Raw genomic sequence first — 24,880 nt, 5'->3', positions numbered from 1 at the left:
CCTGGGCAGACTTGTATAGAATTTGAGAGGGTAAAGAAAATTAACTTTGTTGGATGCGGGCCCTAAAGGTAATGGCCACGTAGAGACCCTTATGGAAATAGTTCTCCTGGAGGAATTTAAAAATTCACTCTCCATTAGTAAGAACCCATGTAGAGAACCAGAAGGTTTCAAAGCCAGATGGGCAGCTGAGATGGCTGATGATTCCGAGCTTGTTCACAATCCCAAACTGTTTGTCCGTCACCCCCACAAACCCGAGGATAGAAGGTGGGAGGATGAAAGGAAGGCAAGTAGCCAGGGATGAGAAGCGACAGCCGGGAATGTAACAGGATCTCCTCGGGCCAGAAAGGAAAGATGCTGAGGATGGAAGTGAGGTCCGAAAGCCTAAGTGGTTTCATTGCCACAAGGTAGGACACCTTCGTGCAGAATACTGGAAGCTACGGGGTAAACCCGTGGGACTTATTGCGGTACACAAGCCAATGCAGAGAAGGGGGCCCTGACCAAAAATACCACAGATCAGGCTGTAGCTCTGACTGCAGTTGTAAGGCCCAGTAAAAAAAAACGCTGTGAGTGCGGGCAACGTGAAAGATACCTGAGAGCTATAGGAAATTCTTGTCAAAAGGAAAAGTAACTCCTCGTTCCTCAAGTGAGGTAGGTAAACAGGAATACAGGAACCACCCAAACACTTTGCAGGGGAAAGGGATGACTTTTCCACCAGAATGCCAAGGTTTTAGTGAACGGTGTCGGCGGGGAGTGTACTTTTGTATTGGGTGCACCTGGCATGTGACCTAATGTCTGGAACAGAAATCGTACGAGTTGTCCATAGTTGGCCTGTAGGCGAAGTTGGCCTACTCCTGGGGAATGATTTGGCCGGAGTGAAGATAGTAGCTTCTCCAGTAGTCATGGAAAGACCAAGTGAAGTCAAGGAGACAGAGCAGTTGCAGGAAAAGGTTCCAGGAATTTTCCTTCATGTGTAGTGACCCAAACAATGGTTAAACAAGTTCCATTGTCAGAGCTCAGACTGGCACCACAGACAGATATTTCGCTATCTAAAACTCTTTTTGGGGGATTTGGATAATCCAAAGGAAATGTTGAGTAAGTCTTTTCTGATTGAGGCTCAGCAAGCCGACCCAGAGTTAAGTAAAGTGGCACAATCGGCTCAAGCTGAAGCAGAGGGAGAATGCTACTATATTAAAAATGGGACTCTGATGAGGAAGTGGAGACCTCTTCACAGACCTGCAGACAAGAATGGACAGTGGTTCACCGCATAGTGGTACTGCCCAAGAATCGCCAGGAACTATTAAGAATAGCCCAAGAAATTCCTATGGCAGGACATCCAGGGATCCGGAAGATCCAAGCCCGTATAAGTTGGCATTTTTACTGACCAGGTCTTCACAAGGACTCAGTTTTGTAAAACATGTCATACGTGCCAAATTGTGGGAAAGCTGCAACCTGCAATAAAACCAGCACCTCTAATTCCCATACCAGTTTTTGGGGAACCATTGGTAGGGTGTTGGTAGACTGTGTGGGTCCTTTACCGAAAACAGAAGTGGGATAGGTAAATTGGCCATTGTAAATTGCCCCAAGTGTAGGTGGGTGGTAGGAGAATGGTGGGGATGTGGTAGGGAATATGGGATCAATGTAGAATTAGTATAAATGGGTGGTTGTTGGTCGGCACAGACTCGGTGGGCCAAAGGGCCTGTTTCAGTGTTGTATCTCTCTATGACATCAATATATACTCACTATTATGGATATGGCTACTCGGTTCCCAAAGGCCATCCCTTGAGAACAATTTCTGCAAGGTAATGGTAGAGAAGTTAACCTAGTTCTTCATTCGATATGGATTACTGATTGAGATCCAGTCGGATCAAGGTTTTATGTCTAAAATTTTTCAGCAAGTTATGAGCAGCCTGGGTATAACAGTTACAGTCCTCAGCATACCACCCATAAACCCAAGAGGCTTTACAACAGTACCGTCAAACCCTCAAAGCGATGATCAGGGCATACTGTCACCACATGATTGGGACAAAGGGCTGGAATTCCTTTTTAATTATTTTATGGACATGAGGTAAAAGGTCCTCTAAAACTAATCGAAGAAAGGTTTTTAGAACAGAGGGACAAACTTTCCATGTTAGATTATGTATCCATGCTCCAAGGGGAGCTTGCAAGAGCCTGCAAAGTGGCTCAGGAACACCTTAAAGCTCCACAAACAATCATGAAGAAATGGGCTGACAAGCATGCCAAGACCCGAACATTTCAACCAAGGGATGATGTGTTTGTAGTACTGCCTTTACATGGTGAACCGCTGAAAGCATGGTTCAGTGATCCATATACAGTAGTCACAAGGATTGGTAAAGTAAATTATTTGATTGGCACCCTGGATCGCCAGAAAAAGAATTGGCTGTGTCACGTCAATATGTTGAAACAGTATCACTGCCAGGAGAATATGCAAGCAGAGGTACATCAGGTAGTAAGGACAATGAAGGATGAAAGGGATAGTGAGGATGAGGCAGAAGGACGCCTTCCCAAATTGAACCTCCTACTGTCCAGTTAGTTAACACTGAATTGTTAGGGAGATTAGATACTATGCATTCATATTTAGATGCAGAACAACAAGATGACCTAACAAGGCTACTCAGAGTTTCAAGGAGTCTGTAGGGACAAGCCAGGATGTACAACCTGAGCCATACATAATGTGAATGTAGGAGAATCCTCTCCTGTAAAACAGCATCCTTATTGCTTGGGTCCAGAGAAACAGACCCAGGTGAAAGCAGAAATCCAATACATGTTGGAAAACCACCTAATTGAACCTAGTCAAAGCAGCTGATGTTCCCCAGTCATGTTAGAGCCTAAGCCTGACAGTTCAGCTAGACTTTGCATAGACTAAAGGTTAATGCAATAACAAAGGCAGACTCCTACCCAGTTCCTCACTTGGAAAACTGTATTGACAAGAGTTGGCAGTGCCATGTTTCTTAGCAAAATAGATTTGTTAAAGGGATACTGGCAGGTTCCTTTAACACCCCGGGCTAAAGAAATATCGGCCTTTGTTACACCAGACGGTCTTTTCCAATGCCGCGTGATGCCATTTGGGCTTAAAAAATGTCCCAGCAACTTTCAGAGACAAATGAACCACTGGTAGCCAGTGTTCCTAACTCTGTAGTTTACCTTGATAATGTGCTAGTATACAGTGACACTAGGAAGGCCCACTTGGAACAGCTAGAAGCTCGGTTTAGAAAATTACAGTTGACTGATTTGGTGATAAACCTTGACAAAAGTGAATTTGCAAAAGCGCTGGTAACCTGCCTAGGGCATATAGTAGGACAAGGACAAGTGTTGCCAAGAACAGTAAGAGTACAAGCATTGGTGGAGTTCCCTGCCCCTAAGACTAAACGAGAAATCATGAGGTTTTGGGGGATGTGTGGTTTCTACCATGTTTGTACCAAATTTCAGCACTATAGCTGCTCCACTGACGGATTTGCTGCAAAAGAAAGCCAAGGTAGTGTAGTCAGGGGAATGCCAAGCAATTTTAATCAATGAACCAGTATTAGCTGCCCCAAATGCCCAAATTTCACTGAGCTCTTGAAGGTAGCAATTGATGCTAGTGACCTGGGGATAGATGCAGTCCTGTTACAAGATGATGAGTCGGGCATAGAAAGACCAGAGGGATACTTTTCCAAAAAGCTAAATCAATACCAAAAGAGATACTGTACAGTGGAAAAAGAAACCCTGGGCATACTACTAGCTCTTAAACATTTGGAAGTATATGTTTGCCATGGCCACGGGAGACGCTGGTACATATTGATCATAACCGCTCCCCCCTAGCCTTTGTGGAAAAATTCTAACATCAGGATGCCAGACTATTTCGATGGAGTTTACTGTTGCAGCTCTATCACTTAAAGATTATCCACATTGTGAGTAAAAGCAATGTAATTGCTGATGCTTTGTGTAGTTCTTAACTTTGTTTTCAGTTATGAGTATAGGAACATAGGAGCGGGAGTAGGCCATTCAGCCCATCGTGCCTGCCCCACCATTCAATATGATCATGGCTGATCTTCCACTTCAATGCCATTTCCCCCGCACTATCCTCATGTCCCCTTATGTCATTTGTATTTAGAAATCTGTCAATCTCTGCTTTAAACATACTCAATGACTGAGCTTCCACACCCCTCTGGGGTAGAGAATTCCAAAGATTCACAACCCTCTTGAGTAAAGAAATTTCTCCTCATCGCTGTCCTAAGTGGCTTTCCCCTTATTTTGAAATTGTCCCCTGGTTCTAGACTACCCAACCAGGGGAAACATTTTAGCTGCATCGACTCTGTCTTTCCCTTTGAGTATTTTGTAGGTTTCAATGAGATCACCTCTCATTCTTCAAAACTCTAGAGAATACAGGCCCAGTTTCCCCAATCTCTTAAAGGACAGTCCCACCATTGCAGGAACAGGTCTGGTGAACCTTTGTTGCACTCCCTCTATGGCAATAATATCCTTCCTAAGGTAAGGGGACCAAAACTGCACACACTACTCCAGGTGCAGTCTAACCAAGGTTCTATACAATTGAAGCAAAACTTCACAACTCTTGTACTCAAGTCCTTTTGCGATAAAGCTAACATACCATTAGCCTTCCTAATTGCTTGCTGCACCTGCATGTTAGCTTTCAGTGACTCATTGACAAGGACGCTCAGGTACATCTTTGTACATCTACACTTTCTAATCTCTTACATTTTAAGAAATACTCTGCACATCTGTTCCTCCAACCAAAGTGGATAACCTCACATTTTTCCACATTATATTCCATCTGCCATGTTCTTGTCCACTCACTAAGTCTGTCCAAATCCCCTTGAAGCCACTTTGCATCTTCCTCACAACACACATTCCCACCTACTTTTGTGTCATCCGCATACTTGGAAATACTACATTTGGTCCCCACATCCAAATCATTGATATATATTGTGAACAGCTGCAGCCCAAGCACTGATCCGTGCGGTACCCCACCAGTCACAGCCTGCCAATGCGAGAATGACCCGTTGATTCCTACTCTCTGCTTTCTGCCTGTTAACCAATCCTAAAGATGGTATAGGGCAGAACTGTATTAGTTACAGGTAAAGCGTGAATGAGAATGAGTGCGTAAATGTGTTTTAATATTTTTTTCATAGTCTTTTTTGTCCACACTTTATAATAAAATGCATTTTAAAATGGTGTTTCATTCCTCGAAGGGTGGAGGTATCATGAAGGTGCTTCCATTATTAATATTTTTTGAGGACTTGTGTTTAAAAGACTGGTGGAAAATACCAGAGGAGATGCTGGACTTTTTTTTTAAAGGATCACTGGAAGGACACTTGAGAGTTTGTTTTAAACAAAAAAAATGATAACTGGAAGTCACATGTCTTAAGCTAAGTAAACAGCCGGAGCCTTGCTGGCTATTGGAGTTGCTTACAGAAAGGTCACATGTCTGGGTTTATGGCTCAGGAGTTTTGGTTTAATTTTGGGCTGTTTGAATGGGCAGTTGGTGTGTACCCTGCTATGGGAGAAACCACCCAACTCATCCTTTCCCACTTCTTTGAGAAATCCTGAGAATCCAGTGTGATAGTTGAAGCCACGGATTCTCCTGAAAAGCCTGCAAGACTACTTCTAGGCATCTCCTGAACGAACCGCTTCTGAAAAGATCCCAGTGACAACAGCATGTGTCCAGTGACACCCGACTAGGTGTACCAGGGCGCCAGACTGAATGTGATCTGGAATGTTTCACATCTTATCCTTTTTTTTTTACAAGAATTAACATGTATTTGGCCAGAGTATTTTGATTTTGTAAAGTTGATTTCTGTAATGAAGGCTTCTTTATTTGTTCTTTAACTGGTGTGTGTGCTTGTGTGTTGGCTATTTAGAAGGGAAGGTATTTATACTTCTGTATTTCAACCTATATGTTAATAAGCTTTGCATCTTTATTGAATAAGTCTTGTTTTATAATTTAATTTTATTAAAGAAACCTGGTTGGTGAATTTGTATTCTGAAACAGATAGATAAATGTATATAATTGGCCATCTCCATAACTGGTGAAAATATTCTTTAATATATGTTACCAGTGCACTCCTCCAACCTCAACCGTAACACTTTATATTAAGTGCTTTGAATGTCAAAAATGTGGTTATTACATTTAACAGTATGAAGTCAAGCTGTGAATCCCAGCAAGGAAGGATACTGTAACTTTAGAATTGTGTATTTTTTGCTGCTTTGACAATTCCTTTTCCTTCGTAGACGTGTGTACATATCATACCTCGACAGCGTACATTTCTTCCGCCCTCGATGTCTGAGAACAGCCGTCTATCATGAAATCCTGATTGGATACTTGGAATATGTAAGGAAATTAGGGTAAGTGTGCACTTTGAGGAGGCTGCTGTGATCAGTGCACTAAAATTTTCCTTGAACATTAGGTACTGCATTCTTCAAATTCTGGCAGTGTTTATCTTGCATCTCATTTTCACTCTGCTCTACCCCATTTTTATTGTGTGAATTAATGTGTTTATTGGCAGTCCATTTAATGAGAGAGAACCATGCAAAGAAAATGGATTGGAAATGTGCAATTTTGTGTTGACATAGTAAGCTGTTGACAGAGTGTATATTAAGTAAAGCAACTAGTGATTTTTTTTTTCCTTGACTCAGCAACTGATCAGTCCATTTCAAATTATAAAATTGTGCACCTCCTGGTTGCTTTCCTGAAACGAGGAGTGTCCAACTTCTAAGCCCCTCCACTTACAAATGTTGAAATGTACAAACCTTTGGAAGTAGCTGGTTGAGGGTCCTCAACCAGGGGGCATAGATTTAAGGTAAAAGAGGTAGGAGGTTTAGAGGAAAGTCGAGGGGAAGTTTTTTCACCCAGAAGGTGGTGATGGTGGTCTGGAACTGTCTGAAAGGGTGGTAGAGGCAGAAACCCTCATAACATTTAAAAAGTACTTGGGTATGCACTTTAAGTGCTGTAACCTACAAGGCTACAGACTAAGTGCTGGAAAGTGAGATTAGACTGGAGCAGCTACAATGGCCTCCGGTGCCATAAATTTCTATAATTTTTTATGAGAGTGAAAAAATGTTTTTCTGCATCTTCCCTATGAGGTGAAACCGATCTCCATGAGCAAAGTTTCCATCCTACAATCTCAGCCTGTATTTTGTGTGTATCTGCACAAGAGACTCTAATCTGGCTTCGTACTACTTATGTTTTAATTTCCATCTCAGATACACAGCGGGGCATATTTGGGCCTGTCCACCAAGTGAAGGTGATGATTATATTTTTCACTGCCATCCGCTGGACCAGAAAATCCCGAAGCCCAAAAGACTGCAGGAGTGGTACAAGAAGATGTTGGACAAGGCAGTGACGGAGCGAATAATTCATGATTATAAGGTATTGTGCATGCCCTTGGCCATTATAATAAGATCCAGTGTTCCATTGAGATACACACCAATTCTCACTACAACTGCAACTTGCATTTATATAAGAGCACCTTTAAGGTAGAATAATGTCCCATGGCTCTGCAGAGTTGTAGGGGTGGGCAAAAGCTTAATCAGAAAGGTGGGTCTTAACCAAAAAAAAGAGGTGGATGTTTTTGAGGAGGGAATTCCATAGGTCAAAGTTTAGATGGCTTATGGCAATGCCACTAATGCTGGTATGCAGGAAAGTGGGGGAGTGCTTAAGATGCCAGAGTCAAAGGACAGAACAGTTCCAGGGATATTGTGCTGGAGGAGATATAGGGAGGGGTGAAACCATGGATTTAAATATGCAAATGAGAATTCTAAATGTGAGTTATGAGAGAACTGGGTGTTCGTGTAGATCAACGGGGCTGAGATGATGGGAGCTGGACTTAATGTGGGGTAGCTATCAGGCATTAGAGGTTTGAATGAGCCAAAGTTTACAGAGGTTAATGATTTGGAGTCTGGCCTGAGAGCATTGGAGCAAGTGAATCTAGGTCACAAAGGTGTTTTATCAGCTTGGATGAAGTAGAGGCAGAGATGAAAGTAACTGATAGTGGAGAGGAAATGGGGTCAAAAGCTCAGCGTACGGCAGAATGGAACTCTGAGATTGTGAACAACCTGGCTCAGCCTGAGGCAGTGTCCTGAGAGGGAGATGGAGTAAGTGCTGAATATATGCAGTTTGTGACATAGTAGACATGCAATCTGATAGCACAGGCAGTGAAAGAGTTGAGAGAGGTAGTGGAGAGGTAGAACTGGGTGCCATCTGTGCACATTTGAAACCTGACCCCATGTCAACTCTTTAGAAAACTTGGGGTACGAAGAAAAGCCATTGGTAGTGATGGTTTGAGTAGGATTGGACAGGTAGGAGTGGAACTAGATGGACAATGGAGAAGGAAGGTGTAGTCAACGACGACAGAGTCCCAGGAGAGATAATGCACAAAGGTCGCAGACACAAACAATGTTAATGATTTCATGTAGCATCGTTTCAGTGAAATAGGAGAGTTCAAACACCACTTACAGGAAAGATGGGTACAGACCTGGGAGGTAACAACATACTCTCAGAATTTGGAGAGGAAAGGAGCTGGGGCAGTAGTTTGCAAATGCAGGAGGTTGAGGGCAATGTTCTTTCTAAGCTGTGCGGCTGCACAGCAATCCACAACATACTACATGGTGAAACAAACAGGCCCCATACAACAAACAATCCTTTTAACATGGGCAAGCGTGGCTGTGAAGCAGTCTTAAGAGAACTGCATAGTGCAACAAACAGGCTACACACACAGAAAAATTAGTGGAAACCTGGTTTAGAGCATTTATTTTTGGCTAATTGTGTGATTGCAGCAATTTTGAGAAAGTGATGAGATTGGAGAAAGTGGAGGGTTTGGGGATCAGAGTGTCAGTTTGGCTTGGTGGGCAAGAGGAAGCAACAGAGACTGCTGAATTCTTTCTTGGTGACGGAGAAATCAGTGAGGGAAGAGGGGTTTAAGAAGCCCTCTGATGGAATCAAGGAGCTTATGGTTATCTGTACTGCCTAGAATGATCGCTGGTTAGGCAGAGGAGAGCAAGGCCAAGTTAGGGCTTGTGATCCAAACAAATCAAGCAATTGACAGCTACACTGATGTGCACCAAGTATACGTAATGTGTACTCCTTGAGCTTGAGAGCAAAGATGAGGACTGTACCAGGGCAACAAACTGGATGGAAAACAAAAAGGCAAAATAACTGCAGATGCTGGAAATTTGAAATAAAAACAGAAAATGCTGGAAAGGATTATCGACCTGAAACCTAAACCTGATGACTATTTCTGGCAGTTTGTCTTATTGGAAAACCATGAAGGTTTTTCTGGGGGTGATTGTATCCAAGGTGCAAATGAAGGAGTGATTGAGAAAATCAGTTGCAGATGTAAAAATGACTAGAGCAACATATCTATATGAATCAAAAGTCATTGGTTTGCCTTACTTCACCCAGTGCAGACCAGAATAAACAAATGTCTTCGTTAGTAATTTGTTTACAAAATTGTATTTTTCGTCCAGTTTTCTGTACTGGTCATGGTGAAGTAGCTCTCCTCAATTGAATATTGTTACAATTACACACAAATAATTTAAAACATAATTTCTTTATAACAGCTAGGTAGAATCAACAGCACAGAAACCAGACCAACTAGCCAGTGTTGGTGTTTATATTCCACATGAGCCTCCCCCTACACTAGCTCTAGGTATCAGTTGTGGACAAGTGGTAGCACTCTTCGTCTGAGTCAAACAGTTGTGGGTTCAAGCCCCACATCTGAGTTGGAGATACCATTTTCAGATATGACCCTCTATGGGGAGGCATGCAGAGGCTCCCTCAGATAAAATTGAAAACTCACCATGAGGGAATGACAGGTTACACACATGCTACATTGGCAGTAAGCCCGTTGTTGTAGGACTGAACTGCATCTTTGAAATGGTTTAACGGGTGTCATTTGCCACCAAATTCCCTCTAAATTTTTCTTGTTGTGAGCGGGCCCTTAACTTTTTTTTGCATGGCTGTGCAACTTAGAGGGAACGTTGATTTGCCACCGTTAATCGTTGAGTTAATATCTTTTAACAAAAAGTTTATTGAACCAAACACTTGATGTGCAGGTTAAATGACAAAGCGACAGCTGGAATTTTCTAGTTTGAATACAAGAACTGTACCTAAGATACTTTGTGTAAAATGGATGTTATTCCTAGATTTAAGTTTGACTTTATAATGTTAAAGATTGGACAATTTTAAAATGAATGTGTGGTGATTGTGATGCTATTGTACGAGATGTTATACAATTTGCATCCTTATATGCATCGCAGAATAGCTAGTCATGTGATCTTATTGAGCTGTATAATGAATGATAGATGCATTCGTAATGTGCTTCTCCCTTGCAGGATATATTTAAGCAGGCAACAGAGGACAGGTTGACTAGCGCAAAGGAGTTGCCATATTTTGAAGGTGACTTCTGGCCAAATGTGTTGGAGGAAAGCATCAAAGAGCTGGAACAGGAAGAAGAGGAACGTAAAAGAGAGGAAAACAACACCTCTAGTGAAAGCACTGATGTAAGTCACCAGATATAGCTATATCTTGGGCAAACGTACTATCTATCAAAATAGAGATGCAGTAGAAACTAGATGGAGACCCCTACAGATTCAGTGTACCATATCTGATTTCTAAAAATTGTTTTAACTTTAAAAAATTGGGCAGTATTCACCTGTCCCAAAATCAACATCTTTCTGCCATTTGATACATTAGATTTAAAGAGACAACCCACAGAATAATCACTGAAAATGGGGTCAGTAAATTCACTCAGGAGCTTTCCAACTTTTCCTGTTCACTTGCTGAAAGAAATAGTGATGCTTCAGTAATATTTTCTGCCATGTTAGACTTGCCTTCTCTCCACCTGCTAGTTTTGTTTTGTATAAATGGTGCATGTTACTGCATCAAACCTAAATGCCTAAATAATTTGTACAACCTACTCGTTAGTCTAACTTAAAAATGTTAGATTTTCTTCAAACTTTGTGGTACTAAGGAGCTTATTATTTAAAATATATTTGCTCTTTGCCTGAACTAGTTGCCAAACGTAGTCTTTTGAGAGGGCACAAATGCAAGCAAGAAAAATGGTTCTCAGTATCAGGTGTTTCATTTCAGTGAAGATCAGCAAACTTTGGCTTGTTGTCTTTGGAAGGGAACAGACCAAATATAAGTTATTTAGATTTAAAAGAATTGAAATTAGTTCGAGACAATGAGACATACAGGAATGAGAAATTTCCACCAAATGGCGGATTTCCGACATTGGGGTTTGGAAAATCCACCATTGGTTTGTTCCAACCTACGCACATTGCATCTGTTTCAACTGAACAAAATAAGTGACAGCCATTCACTGGTTCATTGGTCAAGGCATTGCCCTGAGGAATCAGAGTCAAGCTGCCTGGTTTAAATTTCGAACTGTCAGTCACTGTAAACTGGTGCATTCTCCATGGAAAATCAGAGTTCACTTGCCAACCCATCAGCACTCTCTTCGCATGCAGTGTAAGTTGTCGTTTTCCCTTACATTGGCTGCTCTTGCATATTGTCCTGATGAGTGCAAGATGAAAAGCTTCGACAGCATGTCTCTATTTTCAGCAATTCTCTTATTTGTTTAATACTTGATATTAGGGTATTCTGCAGCAGTTTGTATGTTCACAGCTTGTAACCTAACTGATATCAAAGGGATCATTAAAATGGTTGCATGCCAAATAATAACAACAACTATGGTGAAGTTCCATAATAGATGGAGCAGTAGTTGAAAAATGATAGATTCCATTGGGAATTTTTGTCAGCATTTTAGAAGTTTTGTGAGTTACATTAAATGGTTCATATTAAGTGGCGAATGAACCTCTTTCTGAGACAGCACAGCATCCTTGAAGTAATGTGCACATACTTTTAAAAATTTGCCTTACATTTTTTTTATAGACATTCATACAGTGTATAAAACTTGCAAAATTTAAAACATCAATTACTGTTATGAACAGTTGAGCTGTTCTCTGCTTGCCAATTTGTGGTTTCTTATCTGTGTTGACGGCAGTCGACGGTAAACAAAGGGAAAACTGATGTTTCTACACATTTGAAGTGTCCTGGAAGCATTTGCATTCATTACAGATGACTAGCAGTGCTATAATTACATGATTCCTTGTCACAAAAAGTTTGACTTTTTTTGTCTTTGTCTACTCTCACCCCTGGACATATTTCTGGGAAGGGAACTGCTTGCGAATATGGTGAAAGGGCAGATAGGATGGGGTTAATTGGATGAAAAAGCAACAAGAGTTTTGGACAAATGATCTTCTCCAATTCCTAAAAGTCCTTGTTTTAATAAAAAAAGAGAATATTGCCCTGTACAAAGCAAATTAGTTACTTTAGTAATCCCATTCAAAGCAGGTGTAGTGCTTTGCCAGCATTTCTGGTTTTATTTTAGGTTTGCAACAAATCTCTGATATGCTTTCCTGCTTGAGGGTAGGTGTTAAGATTATCATTTATTTTCCTGGTCCTCATTTGGTGTTCTTATATCATCAGTTGAGAGGGCAGATAGGTGATTTGCTACTGGACCCTCCCAATACCCTTGAGCTACCATTTCTAACTCAAATAGCCTATCCATATGACTTAATCTAATTCTTTCTTTATTTTAAAAGACATAAATCAAATCTGGGCACTCCATGTTGTTCACCTTGTGAGAGACCCAAACCTGAACACTATTCTAAATAAAGCCTAATGAAGGGCTTGTACAAAGACACTGTCATATTTTTTGATTTGTATTTGATCGTCCTGATAATGTATCCTAGTACTTTGGCACAATGGTCATGGACTTTGAGATTCATGTACTGTGACCTAGGTTTGCTCCTCAGCAGGTTATGCTAACAATTCTGCATGTTGTATGCATGTTTGGCGTCAGCTCTACCTAGGTGAATAATATGACATTTATCTACCTTAAATGACACCTGCCAGACGTTGGCCATTCGCCCATCACATCCAGAGATCCTTACAATATGTTTTCTCATCTAAGGTTCTAAGACCTGCAGAAATCTTTTTATCATTAAGTTCTATCTCTCCTTCTGCCTTTTCTGTACTACTTTCGCTTTCTATCCCTTGTGTCTAATATAAAATTTTCAAGATCAGTATTTCTTAAACACTATAATGGAATTTTGTGTCATTGTTTATGGTGAGTTGCTGGATAAGTGGTGTTCCTTACCTGTTGTCTTTTATTGCTATGTCTGTCTCTCTTGTTAGTTCTCGTGTTCTCTCTCTCTCTCGTCTCATTATTTCCTTGCCCCATATGCTCCTGTCTCCATTGTCCACAGCATGTCACCGTTATCACTCTGTCCCATTCTGTCTGCTGTCACATGTAGGTGGATTGTTTTTCGGCCAGCACAGACACGGTGGGCCAAGTGGCCTCTTTGTGCCTTAAACTTTCTATGATTCTATTACTCACTCTGCTGTTCGTTTTCCTTGATGAGCATCATATATTCGATGCTCCTTGTGCCTCTTCAGTTGACATTTAAACATCCTCTCAATCTTTTGCTTTCTTCGTCCTGACCCTATCCCGTCTCCTCTTAGCTCTTCCTCACCCATTTTTACCCTCACCCTGACACTTGTCTTTCTCATTCTTTCCCTGTTTTCTCCTCCCCTCCCTGCTTCCTTTTTCCTCCTTTCCGTTTTATCATAGTTATCCCTTGCCTTTGCTTCACCATTTACTCTTCCTCTTTATCCATCACCATTTCCCTGTTTCTCATTCCTTCACTTTTCTACCCCTTCACTAGAAGGCTTCCCCCTTCATGGCCTTTAGTATCATACCACCTGGCCTCATTTGCCAGTGTGACTGGCTGCTTGCTTTGTAAAATGCTCATGGTGCATGCAATATATTTTCTGAGTACAAATTACCTCTCTGATATTTGAAGTGTTATGAGCACTTTAAAACTTGAGCAGTTAGTGAAAAGCAGCCTTCAAACCTGGAAGCGTTGGAGGAGGGGAGCAGCTTAACATCAGCACTCTACATGTAAAGCCAGTAAATCATTAACAGTCCGGACTGACTGAAGACAGGGCTGGTGGTCCTGGGACAGATGAGACCAGCGAGCACAGTGCTAGGGAGAACAGGGATTCGTTGCATCAGTTCTCACAGGCTTTATTCCCTGCTACTGCTCTAGCATGGATCCACTTCTCTGCTATGCTGGTGGCTAGAGTTGCACTCGTTCTACCCATTTGAATTCTGCATGATGCCAGACTGAGAAAAGGTGTTGCATTTTATTCTCCTAAATCCGCTAATTGCAGTGTTGAGAACAAGTTTAAAGCTCCATAGAATTCATCAGACAGCTAGAACTAGTGTAACCACAAGTCAATAGCTCTCAGTTGTGTAGGTGCAATGTGCAAATTTTCATTTCTAATTTCCATTAATATATCAAGTCCCATTACTTTTGAAAGTTTTGTAACATGAATGGAGAAAAAAAGGGTGAATAATTGATTTTGATAGGGAATCGAATAAAAGAAAATTCAGGGCACTGCAACTATTGAAAAGCAGAATTTCCCTAATGTTGGTTCCATTTAATTTTTTTAATATTTGAACGGTATGGTTGTCTTTAAATAATGTCAATGTTATAGACACTGTTTCATAGTTTTGGTACTCATTTGTTGCATATGATATTGCAAAGTGTATTTGCATCGAAAGACTTGAATAGGAACAAGATATATGGTCCAATAAGCCTGCCCCATACTTGTTAAAATCCCAACATTCTGCCTTAAGCTGTTTATCTAGGAATTCCAATCATATTTTGCAGAGAATTTTTGAAACAAAAGTTATGATTTTCTACCTGAATATATCCTAAATTGTGATACAAAACAGTTGTTCTGTTGCTGGAGATATTGGGGCCCAGATACTTGCATGGGGGCACGTAAGCTGCTGGGAAAACGCCAGGCAGGACCTCATTAGAATTTTTTTTTTACTCCATTTCCCGCCTGGCAGTCATCCAGATTGCAAGGCTGGCAGCTGCCAATGGTAAGCTAGCTGGTAACAGTCCTGGACAATCGAACAGAGTTGGGGGAGAAGGGGGGGGGGGGTGCAAGATGGTGACACTAGATGGAAGGGAGACATCACAGTTCCTTTGCTTGACAGGCTGGAGAAGTATTCATGCTCCTTCTGGCCTACAAGCACGGCTGAATCTGGCAACTCCTGCTGACCTTCAGCTGCTGGGTCTCCCAAGCTCTGGGAAACGCAGCCTGCACACATTAAATTTAACTGGGTCCCAAAATCTGAGGAACGTGACTTCATGAGCATATTAAACCCACTGACCTGCCTCTACAAAGCGGGGTTACTCAGCTGCCCCTAGATCCACTGCAGTTAAACTGGAAGTGGACGTGTTCACAGTGGGTTGGGCTTCACATTTTTAACCAGTTTAAACCATGCCCCACCCTCCCCCGGGTGTCAGTGTGCCACACCACAGGAATGTGGAAATGAGGGCAAACTCTATTAGATTTTCCTGAGTTAACGAGTTGCTCTGCATTGCAGACGGTGAAATCAGAGGTTAAATTGTTTCCTTGCAAATGTTAATTGTTTCATAGCCAGTACAACTGAAAGTCTGGAACGGTTTTGCATCTCAGCTGTAGGAGTTTGGAGGCCACAACAGAAGGGAAGCATACTTCATTACCTGTGTGTCCACTGGGCACTTAAATAGTGTGGGAGAGGATGCTTTGAGCACCTTAAAACTGAATCCATTGCATAGTACTGTATAAGTACTGAACTAGTCCATTTATCATTGAAAGGTACCGCCAGGTTTCACAGTATCTACCAAACTGATAATTTTCTTAGGATTTCTGAGTCTGGATGTCATAAAGTAAAATGAGAAACTTGTATAAAGATGTTTAATTTGTAATATTCTTGAAACAAAGAGCCTCAGTCACACTTCCATGAAACAAAACATTTGGTGCTTGCCCTCTTTTGTGTTCTGAGGGTGAAAGTAAGTAACATGTTTATTCACTAAAGCCTAACCAATTGTGATGATTCTTTTTTCCCTATGATGTTTTCCAGAGTGGAGGTGTTATCATATAAAGGTGCACAATTACCCTCTCCCTTAAAAAAACACAAGCACTTGCTGCATTCTGCTCCCCTTCCCTACACCGTTCTTTAAATCTAGCCCTTAGTAACAGCTGCTAGCAATTTTTGGCATACCTCTCTACTATACTGATTTAATCAGGATTTCCTGAATTAAATGGCATCGTGTAGAAAGCAGTAATGGATGTGCAAGACCCAAGCTGGCAAAATCAGCCTATTTGCCAATTGTTTAGATAGTTGCACTCATGTCCTGAATGCTTCTCTTCCAACTCCTTTCGGGGTGAGAGGCATGGGTCAGAGTGCAATTGAGTTTAGCGTAACTTTTCAAAATTAAAATACATACTTTGAAGCATTGCTGTAACTGCTAAATTTACGCTGATGTTTTCAGGGAAAGAAGGGAGATAGCAAAAATGCAAAGAAAAAGAATAACAAGAAAACAAGCAAGAATAAGAGTAGCCTGAGCCGAGGTAACAAGAAGAAACCAGGGATGCCCAATGTGTCCAACGACCTGTCTCAGAAACTTTATGCCACCATGGAAAAGCATAAGGAGGTAAAATCTTTTATTTTATCTCGTGTTCTCTCTGTAGTTTCTTCTAGGTAATTTTCCCCTCATTATTTTATGCATGTCTCCTGTATCAAATGCTGATAAACCTGCTGCTGTTGGTTTTTGCAGATGCTGCTATGAAAAAAGCCATTGAGCAAAGCATCAACTGACTCACTGAAATTTCCTCTCTTGCCCTTTCTTCCCCCACCCCTTAGATTTGCTAAGTATCTACCCATGGCAGCACAGACAAATTCAACAACTCAACAGAGGGATCAAGTGCAGATATATATTCCACCACAGACTGAGGCTTCATTGTGTGCTGCATTATTTCTGCAGTATAAGAATTTTTCCCGTTCGTTTCAAATATTTTGTCACACAGTAAATCCCCAAGTTCAAGGAAGTTTTTATTGAAGCAGGATTTAATAGGTGAATGTCCCACCTGGTGCAGTACTAAGCCATACAGACAAGGAAGGATTAGGCTTGATCTCAAGTTTGTGCTATATTAGCTGATCTCAGCTAAGGCAGTGGTACAGGTACTGCAGTTTCCCCAGGATTTTCACTTCTGATGGTCGATGTGTACCTTTTGTTGTGTGAGGGCAAGTATGATGGTGGTGCCCTCCACAATTGAATAGTCTGTTGACACTCATTGTTCAGGTTGCCACATGACAAGTAGCCACTTGAGCAAGTGCTACCTGCGCCTTTAGAACTGTACCTCATGATTCGTCAGTACCTGGACAGTAGGGAGAAGATTGAGACGGGGAAAGAATGAATTGGAAATCCCTTTTTATTAATTCTCAACAACAGACCCATCTCTCAGCCTCTGTTGGTACCCATGGACCCAACCTAAGGATAATGGGCACTTTTGTGACTAATTGCTGATGCACTTTTCAGACAATTTGATCTTCATGTTGTGGTTCTGTTGCATTGATTGTGAAATATTCCACTCTTTAGAAGTATATCTGATGTGTAATACTTTCTGTAAGTGGAAACAACATCTGAAAAACTGTAAAATTAGTCACTGGCCTAGGAAAATAAAGTTTAGAGATTGCTGACACTAACACCAAAATACATTTTTTGGATAAATTTAAGACTGAAGTCTGGAAGTATTTTTTAAACACTAGGTGAACAACAGCTGGAATAGACTGCTAACAAAGGTATTTGAGGGCAGGTCATTGGATTCATTCAAGAATCAGCTGGATGGGAAGTCAGTACAGTAGCTGTTCTGTACAGACAGGTAGAGCTTTATTCATCAGTTAGACAAATTCAGAAGAAATTGGGAAATTAAGATTTGTATTTAGGTATGTTGCCAAATCCTCCAACTGGAAAAGCTTGGGAATTGTATTTGATTTGATTTAATTGTAATTGTTCTTGTTTTGCAGGTGTTTTTCGTAATCCGTCTGATTGCAGGTCCTAACTCAAACTCACTGCCAACCATCCTAGATCCTGACCCGCTCATCGCATGTGACCTGATGGATGGACGTGATGCCTTTCTCACACTGGCAAGGGACAAACACATGGAGTTCTCATCACTGAGACGAGCCAAATGGTCAACCATGTGCATGCTGGTGGAACTTCACAACCAGGGCCAGGATCGCTTTGTATATACATGCAATGAGTGCAAGCACCATGTAGAGACCAGGTGGCACTGCACTGTGTGTGAGGTGTGTGCTCGTCTTTGTTTGTTATTCCAGTCCAGTACATACAAAAACAAAGCATAGAATCATGTACTAAATTATTTCCCCTTCATGTATAAAGGACTCTTAGTGCAAGCGTGATGGTTGTAGGTGACCTGGTTATGGCAGGGTCTGTGAACACCTCATTGACTTAATTGTACTGGTTAATTAACTCAGCATAGACAAGGAATTGAACCTTCTCTGGTTAGTCTGTTTGGCCCCGACCCATAGTTGTCTCTGCATTTACCAACTTGAGCCATTTAGGAGCACAAAAACTACAGGAGGAGGCCATTCAGCCCCTCGAGCCTGTTCCGCCACTCAGTTAGATCATGGCTGATCTGTACCTCAGCTCCATATTCCTTAATAACATTCCCTAATTATCTGTCAATTTCAGTCTTGGAAAAACTGCTTTCTGATTTCACTCCTGAATGGCCTGGTCTATTTTTAAGATTAAGATTTCCAGAGGAAATAACTTCTCTATATCTATTCTGTCGAATCATTTTAAATACTTTAGTTAGATTACAATTCAACCTTCTAAACTCAAAAGAATACAACCACGTTTATGCAACCTTTCTTCCTATTTTAACCTTTCAAGCCCCATTTACAGAGTAAAATCATCAAAGTATATTTTGAGAATAAATGACTAAATAGACAAAGATAGTAACGTTGCCAAGTGGCTATTCAGATGTAGGTATGTGTTGGGGAACTAACTTTTTCTAAATTTGTTTTTTCTAGGATTATGACCTCTGTGTCAACTGCTTTAACGCTAAGGGACATGAGCACAAGATGGAGAAGCTAGGCCTTGGCCTGGATGATGAGAGTAACGCACAGGGGTCAGAGGCCAGCACTGGAGATTCAAGGCGCCTCAGCATCCAGCGCTGCATTCAGTCACTGGTCCATGCCTGCCAGTGCCGCAATGCCAACTGTTCTCTGCCTTCCTGCCAGAAAATGAAGAGGGTGGTCCAGCACACCAAGGGGTGCAAACGCAAGACCAATGGCGGCTGCCCAATATGCAAGCAGCTTATTGCACTCTGTTGCTATCACGCTAAGCACTGCCAAGAGACCAAGTGCCCTGTGCCGTTCTGTCTCAACATCAAGCACAAGCTTCGTCAGCAACAGCTACAGCATCGTCTACAACAAGCCCAGATGCTACGTAGGAGGATGGCCACAATGCAGCGAGGCGGTGTAGGACAGCAAAGCCTGCCATCTCCAAGTGGCACTGCACCCACTACTCCAACAGGACAACAGCCGAGCACCCCACAGACTCCTCAACCTCAACCCCCAGCTCAACCACCACCCCAGCCCCAGCCCCAGCCACCGACGCCAACCAACATGCCTTCCTACAGCAATATGGCAAGAAGTCAACCGCAGGCCCCTATACCGCAAGGCAAGCCAACCGGACAGGTGGTATCTGCTGCCCAAGCTGCACCCCCTGTTCAACCACCACCACCACCAGCTGCAGTAGAAATAGCCATGCAAATTCAAAGAGCAGCTGATGCCCAGAGACTGATGGCACAGCAACAACCGTTCCCTCGGCCTGGAGTTATGAATCCTCATATAGCACCTATGAATCAAATGCCTGGAATGAGCATGAACCCACAGCAGTCACAGAGAGGCCCCACTCACACAGATCAGGGAATGGGACCAGCCAGCATGCAGCAGGCACAGTGGGGACAAGCTGGAATGGCCCAGACTCAGCAGCATCCACAAGGAATGCAAAGACCAGTCATGCCGTCGATGACCCAGCAAGCCCTGCAAATGAACATGCAGCCCCAACCACCACCACCCATGTGCCAAGTTACATCAGGAGTGCCTCAGCCCAACAGAGGTGCTATTCCCCAAGGAGCCCTGCAGGACTTATTGCGGACGCTAAGGTCTCCGAGCTCCCCTATGCAGCAGCAGCAAGTGCTCGCAATCCTCCGTTCCAACCCCCAGCTTATGGCTGCTTTCATCAAGCAAAGGGCAGCCAGGTATCAAGGAGGCCAAGGTCAGCCAGGTATGCAGGGACAGCCTGGAATGCAACCACAGCCAGGAATGCAGGCTCAGCCAGGTCTTCAGGGACAGCAGGGCATGCATGGCAACGCAGGCATGCAGAACATGAGCCCCATGCAGCCTGGAGTTCAACGGCCTAACATGCCTCAGCAGCAGCAACAGCAGCAGCAGCAACAAAGCATGGGTGGGATAAATGCACAGGGGCAGCCCATGAACATGAGCCACCCCACAATGAACTCCCACTTCAGGGAGCTTTTGATGCGACGCCAGCTCTTGCAACAGCAGCACAAACAGCAGCAGCAGCAGTCAAACCCTGGCATCAGTGCTGGAATGGCTAACCAGTTTCAACAACCTCAAGGATCTAGTTATCCCATGCAACAGCAGCAACAACAGCAGAGGATACAGCATCATATGTCCATGCAGCAGGGAACCATGGGACAAGTAGGACAACCAATGGGGCAGATGAGTCAGCTTCCACAGGCAGGAATGGGGGCAGAGGGTAGTTCCAGTCTCCATCAGGCCCTCCACCAGCGAATCCTCCAGCAACAGCAACAGCAGATGGGTTCTCCAGCCCAGTCCAACTCCATGAGTCCACAGCAGCACATGCTCCCAGGCCAGGCCCAGTCACCTCACCTCCAGGGCCAGCACCCATCCTCCCTCAGCAACCAGGTACGGTCCCCACAGCCTGTGCCTTCACCACGCCCACAGTCCCAGCCACCTCATTCCAGCCCGTCACCCAGGATGCAGCCTCAACCGTCTCCACATCATGTCTCGCCACAGACTAACTCCCCACATCCGGGAATGGTAGCTGCCCAGGGAAACCCCATGGATCAAGGACACTTTGCTGCTCCGGACCAGAGTGCAATGCTTTCTCAACTTGCTAACCCTGGAATGGCAGGCTTACATGGTGCCGCCAGTGACCTTGGCTTGGGTTCTGACAACCCAGACTTAACAGGCACAAACATTAATCACAATACACTAGACATCTTGTAGCATTTTGGGAGCAAATTCTCATTTTTCGTCTTTACTTAGGGTTTTTTGTACTGAAAAACAATTTTGAAATTTCTAGGGAGGACTATTTTCCCAGAATTCATTGAACTGCAATTTATTGAGAAAAAAAAACTGAGGGATGATATTATACAAAGAATATATTTTTTGTTATGGCTGGTGAGCAGCCAGTCTCTTCTTTTTTGTTTTCCTGTTCTGTTTTAATTGCAGATAGCCCATACCAACATTTTTTAAGAGGAGAGTTGAATTCATATTTTTATTTTCTAACTTCAAAGAATCTTGTAAGCATTTGTCCATTAACGCGAAGCATTTCACAGAAGAGAAAAACAGCCTGTGCTACAGTATACATCTGTTTTTTTGACAGCAAAGGATTACAATACCTCCTTGTGTATCCCCTTCTTCCCTTTTTTTCCACTTCTATACAAGGGTTTGAGCAGAAATTTCGAAGTATTAATAATTTGTACAGGTAGAATGAAAGACTATTGCACAAACTGGCAGCTGCCAAAACGTCCTGCGGATGTAGAATATTGTGGGTTTTTTTCAGTTTAATGGTGACATTTTACTTTTTATTTTATTTTTTTTGATGAGACTATCGAAGGATCCTTTAAAAAGACTGTGTGGCTGATTTTATTGAACACATCCCTTGGTTTTTCCTCTTTCAGACTTCTGTGTAAAACTTGAAAAATGGGCAAGCAGAAAAAAAGAGAAAAAAACCTATCCAGAAATGTGTAAATCATGCAATTTATTGATAATTACTTATAAATATGAACTTTGGATCACTGTATAGACTGCTACAATTGATTTTTTCTTATTTACCATATTGTTGAATAAACTGTGTGCAACAGCGACACTGCCTGTTTTTAATGGATGCTTTCTGCATATTTTGGTGCTTGACAGGAAAAAGCAAAATAAATCTGATTTCTTTTTGGTGGTCAGGGTTTGCAGATTACTCACTACATAGCTGTACTGGAGGGCAGCAAGCTTTTTTGGGGGTAGTGGTCTGTGAATCACTTGGAGTAGAAACTTAAGAGGGCTGAGGACGGGCAGTAGTGGAGCTACAAAAAGCAACAGCCACTTGTATTGAGCGCAGTTAAAACCTCCCAGGGCACTTCACAAGAGCGTTATAAAACAAAATTTGACATCGAGCCACATAAGAATATATTGGTCAAAGAGGTAGGTTTTAAGGATCACATCAAAGGAAGAAAGAGTGGCAGGGAGGTTTAGAGAGGGAATTCTAGCGTGTAGGGTTTGGTAGCTGAAAACCCAGCCAACAATGGTGGATCGATTTAAAATCATGGATGCTCAAGGGGCCAGACTGGGAAGAGCTTAGATATCTGAGAGGGTTGTGGAGCTGGAGGGGATTTTAGAGTAGGGGTGAGGCCATGGGAGGATCGGAAAATAATGAGGATTTTAAAATCAGAGCATTGTTTAACTGGGAGTGAATGTCGATCAGTGAGCACAGGGGTGATGGGTGAACAGAACTTGGTGCAAATAAGGACACGGGCAGCAGAGATTTGAATGACCCCACGGTTATGGAGGGTAGAATGTGGGAGGCCAGCCAGGTGTGTTTTGGACTAGTCTAACCTAGAGGTAAGGTATAGTTGAGAGTTGCAGCAGCAGAGTTGGGCGATGTTAGAGATGGAAATGGGCATTCTTGGATATGTGGTTGGGAGCTCATCTTGAGGTTAAATGCGACACCAAGGTCGCAGACAGTCTCCAAGTGACATTGAATCCCTTATCCCATGGTCCTAAAGGAGAAGTTGGGAGGTAATTTAACGTAGCTGCTTCCCAAGTGTGTTCCAATCCATACATTTGGTAGATCCAAGAGGATGTTCCATCTTTAGGGAAAAAGAATAACTGAGGATTGAATTGACATATGCAAGTGGTAAATTACTTCAAACCACTACATGTACCGCATAGAAAAATACAACTGATTACAAAAGATTGTGATCCTTTTAATGTAAAGTGTCAACTTGGCTCAGTTGGTAGCCCATTCACCTTGAGGCAGAAGAGTTGAGAATTCAGATGATTTTGAGGTATACAAAATTGGGGGCATAGATGGGGTAGATAGGAAGAAATATTTTCCCTTTAGCGGAGGTGTTAATAACCAGGGAGCATAGATTTAAAGTAAGGGGCAGGAGGTTTAGAAGGGATTTAATTACTTTTTTCATACAGAGGGTGGTTGGAATCTGGAACACACTGCCTGAAGGGGTGGTAGAGGCAGGAACCCTCTTAACATTTAAGTATCTGGATGAGCACTTGAAACGCCATAGCATCCAAGGCTACGGATCAAGTGCTGGAAAATGGGATTAGAATGGTGCTTGATGGCCGGCGCGGACACGGTGGGCCGAAGGGCCTGTTTCTGTGCTGTATAACTCTGACTCCTAAGCGACTAATATATAATCTGGACTGATGCAGTATTGAGGGGGTGCTGAATTACAGGCTTTGAGCAACACTGAAAGAGGTTGGGAGGAGAGGTTAGGGAGAAGTTGGAGAAGTTTGTACACTCAAATCTTTCCACCCAACAACAAAATAAGGATGTTAAAGGTAATTGCAGCTTTTTGGGGGGAATGTCTTAGTTTGGGTGAGGTTCTGACATCAATGCCATCAGCTGTTGGTGCTTAAATTTTCAAACCAGGAGATTGGGTTTGCTTTTCAGACTTAATTTCTCCCCCTCCTTTTCTCTGGAAAATATTTACTGTTCCATTCATTCTCTAGTACCTTCCGCTCGTGCTCATAGAATTCAGAAGATTCTCCAAAGCACAGCCAGAGTTTGAAGTGTCAATTTTTTTTTGTACCAATTTTTTTCCATTGTTCAAGTTGCCAGCCTCCAGGATATCATCGCGTTAATGCTTCACACCGCCATGGAGGACAACCTGATCAGTGGCCAACTGGAAGTGCATCAGAACAATGGTGCTCTGATTCTCCTCCCCATCCTCCTGATGGGAAAGCATCTTTTCATCACTGCCTCTTAACAGTACGCTTGCTGTAGCAAGAAATGCACTATAATGCTTAAAGACAGTCTCTTCAAACTTAACCAAAATTCTCATGGAGATTGGCACTTGTATCTGGGAGAAGCTGGCACAAGTGGAATGGACCCCCAGCAAAACCAGCACCTTTGCGAAAGTGCAAAACTGCTTTGCCTTTCAGATGCAAGGTTTATTTAATAATATTGTGATGGGGAAGAATATCAGTGTAGGTTTATGTAACACTAAACTATATTGTGATAACGAACAGCTTCTCTGCTCTATGGTTTGAACCTAAATTTCAACAGTAATATAAAACCACAGTTATTGTACTGTCCACCAATGTTCGTGGCATTCAGTGTTCTGTTTGCATTTATTTTGTATGAAGAGTATTCTGATGTATTGCTGATTACCGCACTGAGTTGTGGCTGCCTCTTGGCATTTTTAATGATAAAATTGTGAATTCATTATTGCACTGCACAACATGTGGGAATTCCTGATTTGAGAGCTGCTTATTTATTGGGAAAAGAATTGCAGGGCTATAGGCAAAAAGCAACACAGTAGGACAAATTGGATCCAAAATTGAGCTTACACTGAGATTTCAGATGGCCAGCCACAAAAGTCTAACTCTTATTGCAGTAGTTTAAGGAGCAGGTTAAGAAGACCTGT

General features: G+C 42.4%; 1 protein-coding gene across 1 annotated transcript in view; it reads left to right on the top strand.

Annotated features, from left to right (window-relative positions):
- Positions 1-24,595, top strand: part of LOC137353296 (histone acetyltransferase p300-like) — a 125,565-nt gene extending 100,970 nt beyond the window's left edge. The window contains exons 26-31 of the mRNA XM_068019407.1: positions 6,247-6,360; positions 7,219-7,384; positions 10,348-10,515; positions 16,417-16,578; positions 17,952-18,233; positions 18,981-24,595. Coding sequence (XP_067875508.1) covers positions 6,247-6,360; positions 7,219-7,384; positions 10,348-10,515; positions 16,417-16,578; positions 17,952-18,233; positions 18,981-21,230 — 3,142 coding nt within the window. The 3' untranslated portion in view covers positions 21,231-24,595. The remainder of the gene's footprint in view (positions 1-6,246; positions 6,361-7,218; positions 7,385-10,347; positions 10,516-16,416; positions 16,579-17,951; positions 18,234-18,980) is intronic.
- Positions 24,596-24,880: the final 285 nt, after the last annotated feature.

This window comes from Heterodontus francisci, chromosome 41, assembly GCF_036365525.1.
Source record: "Heterodontus francisci isolate sHetFra1 chromosome 41, sHetFra1.hap1, whole genome shotgun sequence".
Taxonomy (NCBI): domain Eukaryota; kingdom Metazoa; phylum Chordata; class Chondrichthyes; order Heterodontiformes; family Heterodontidae; genus Heterodontus; species Heterodontus francisci.
The sequence above is the reverse complement of the archived record's forward strand: the minus strand, read 5'-3'. Positions and strand labels throughout refer to the sequence as shown.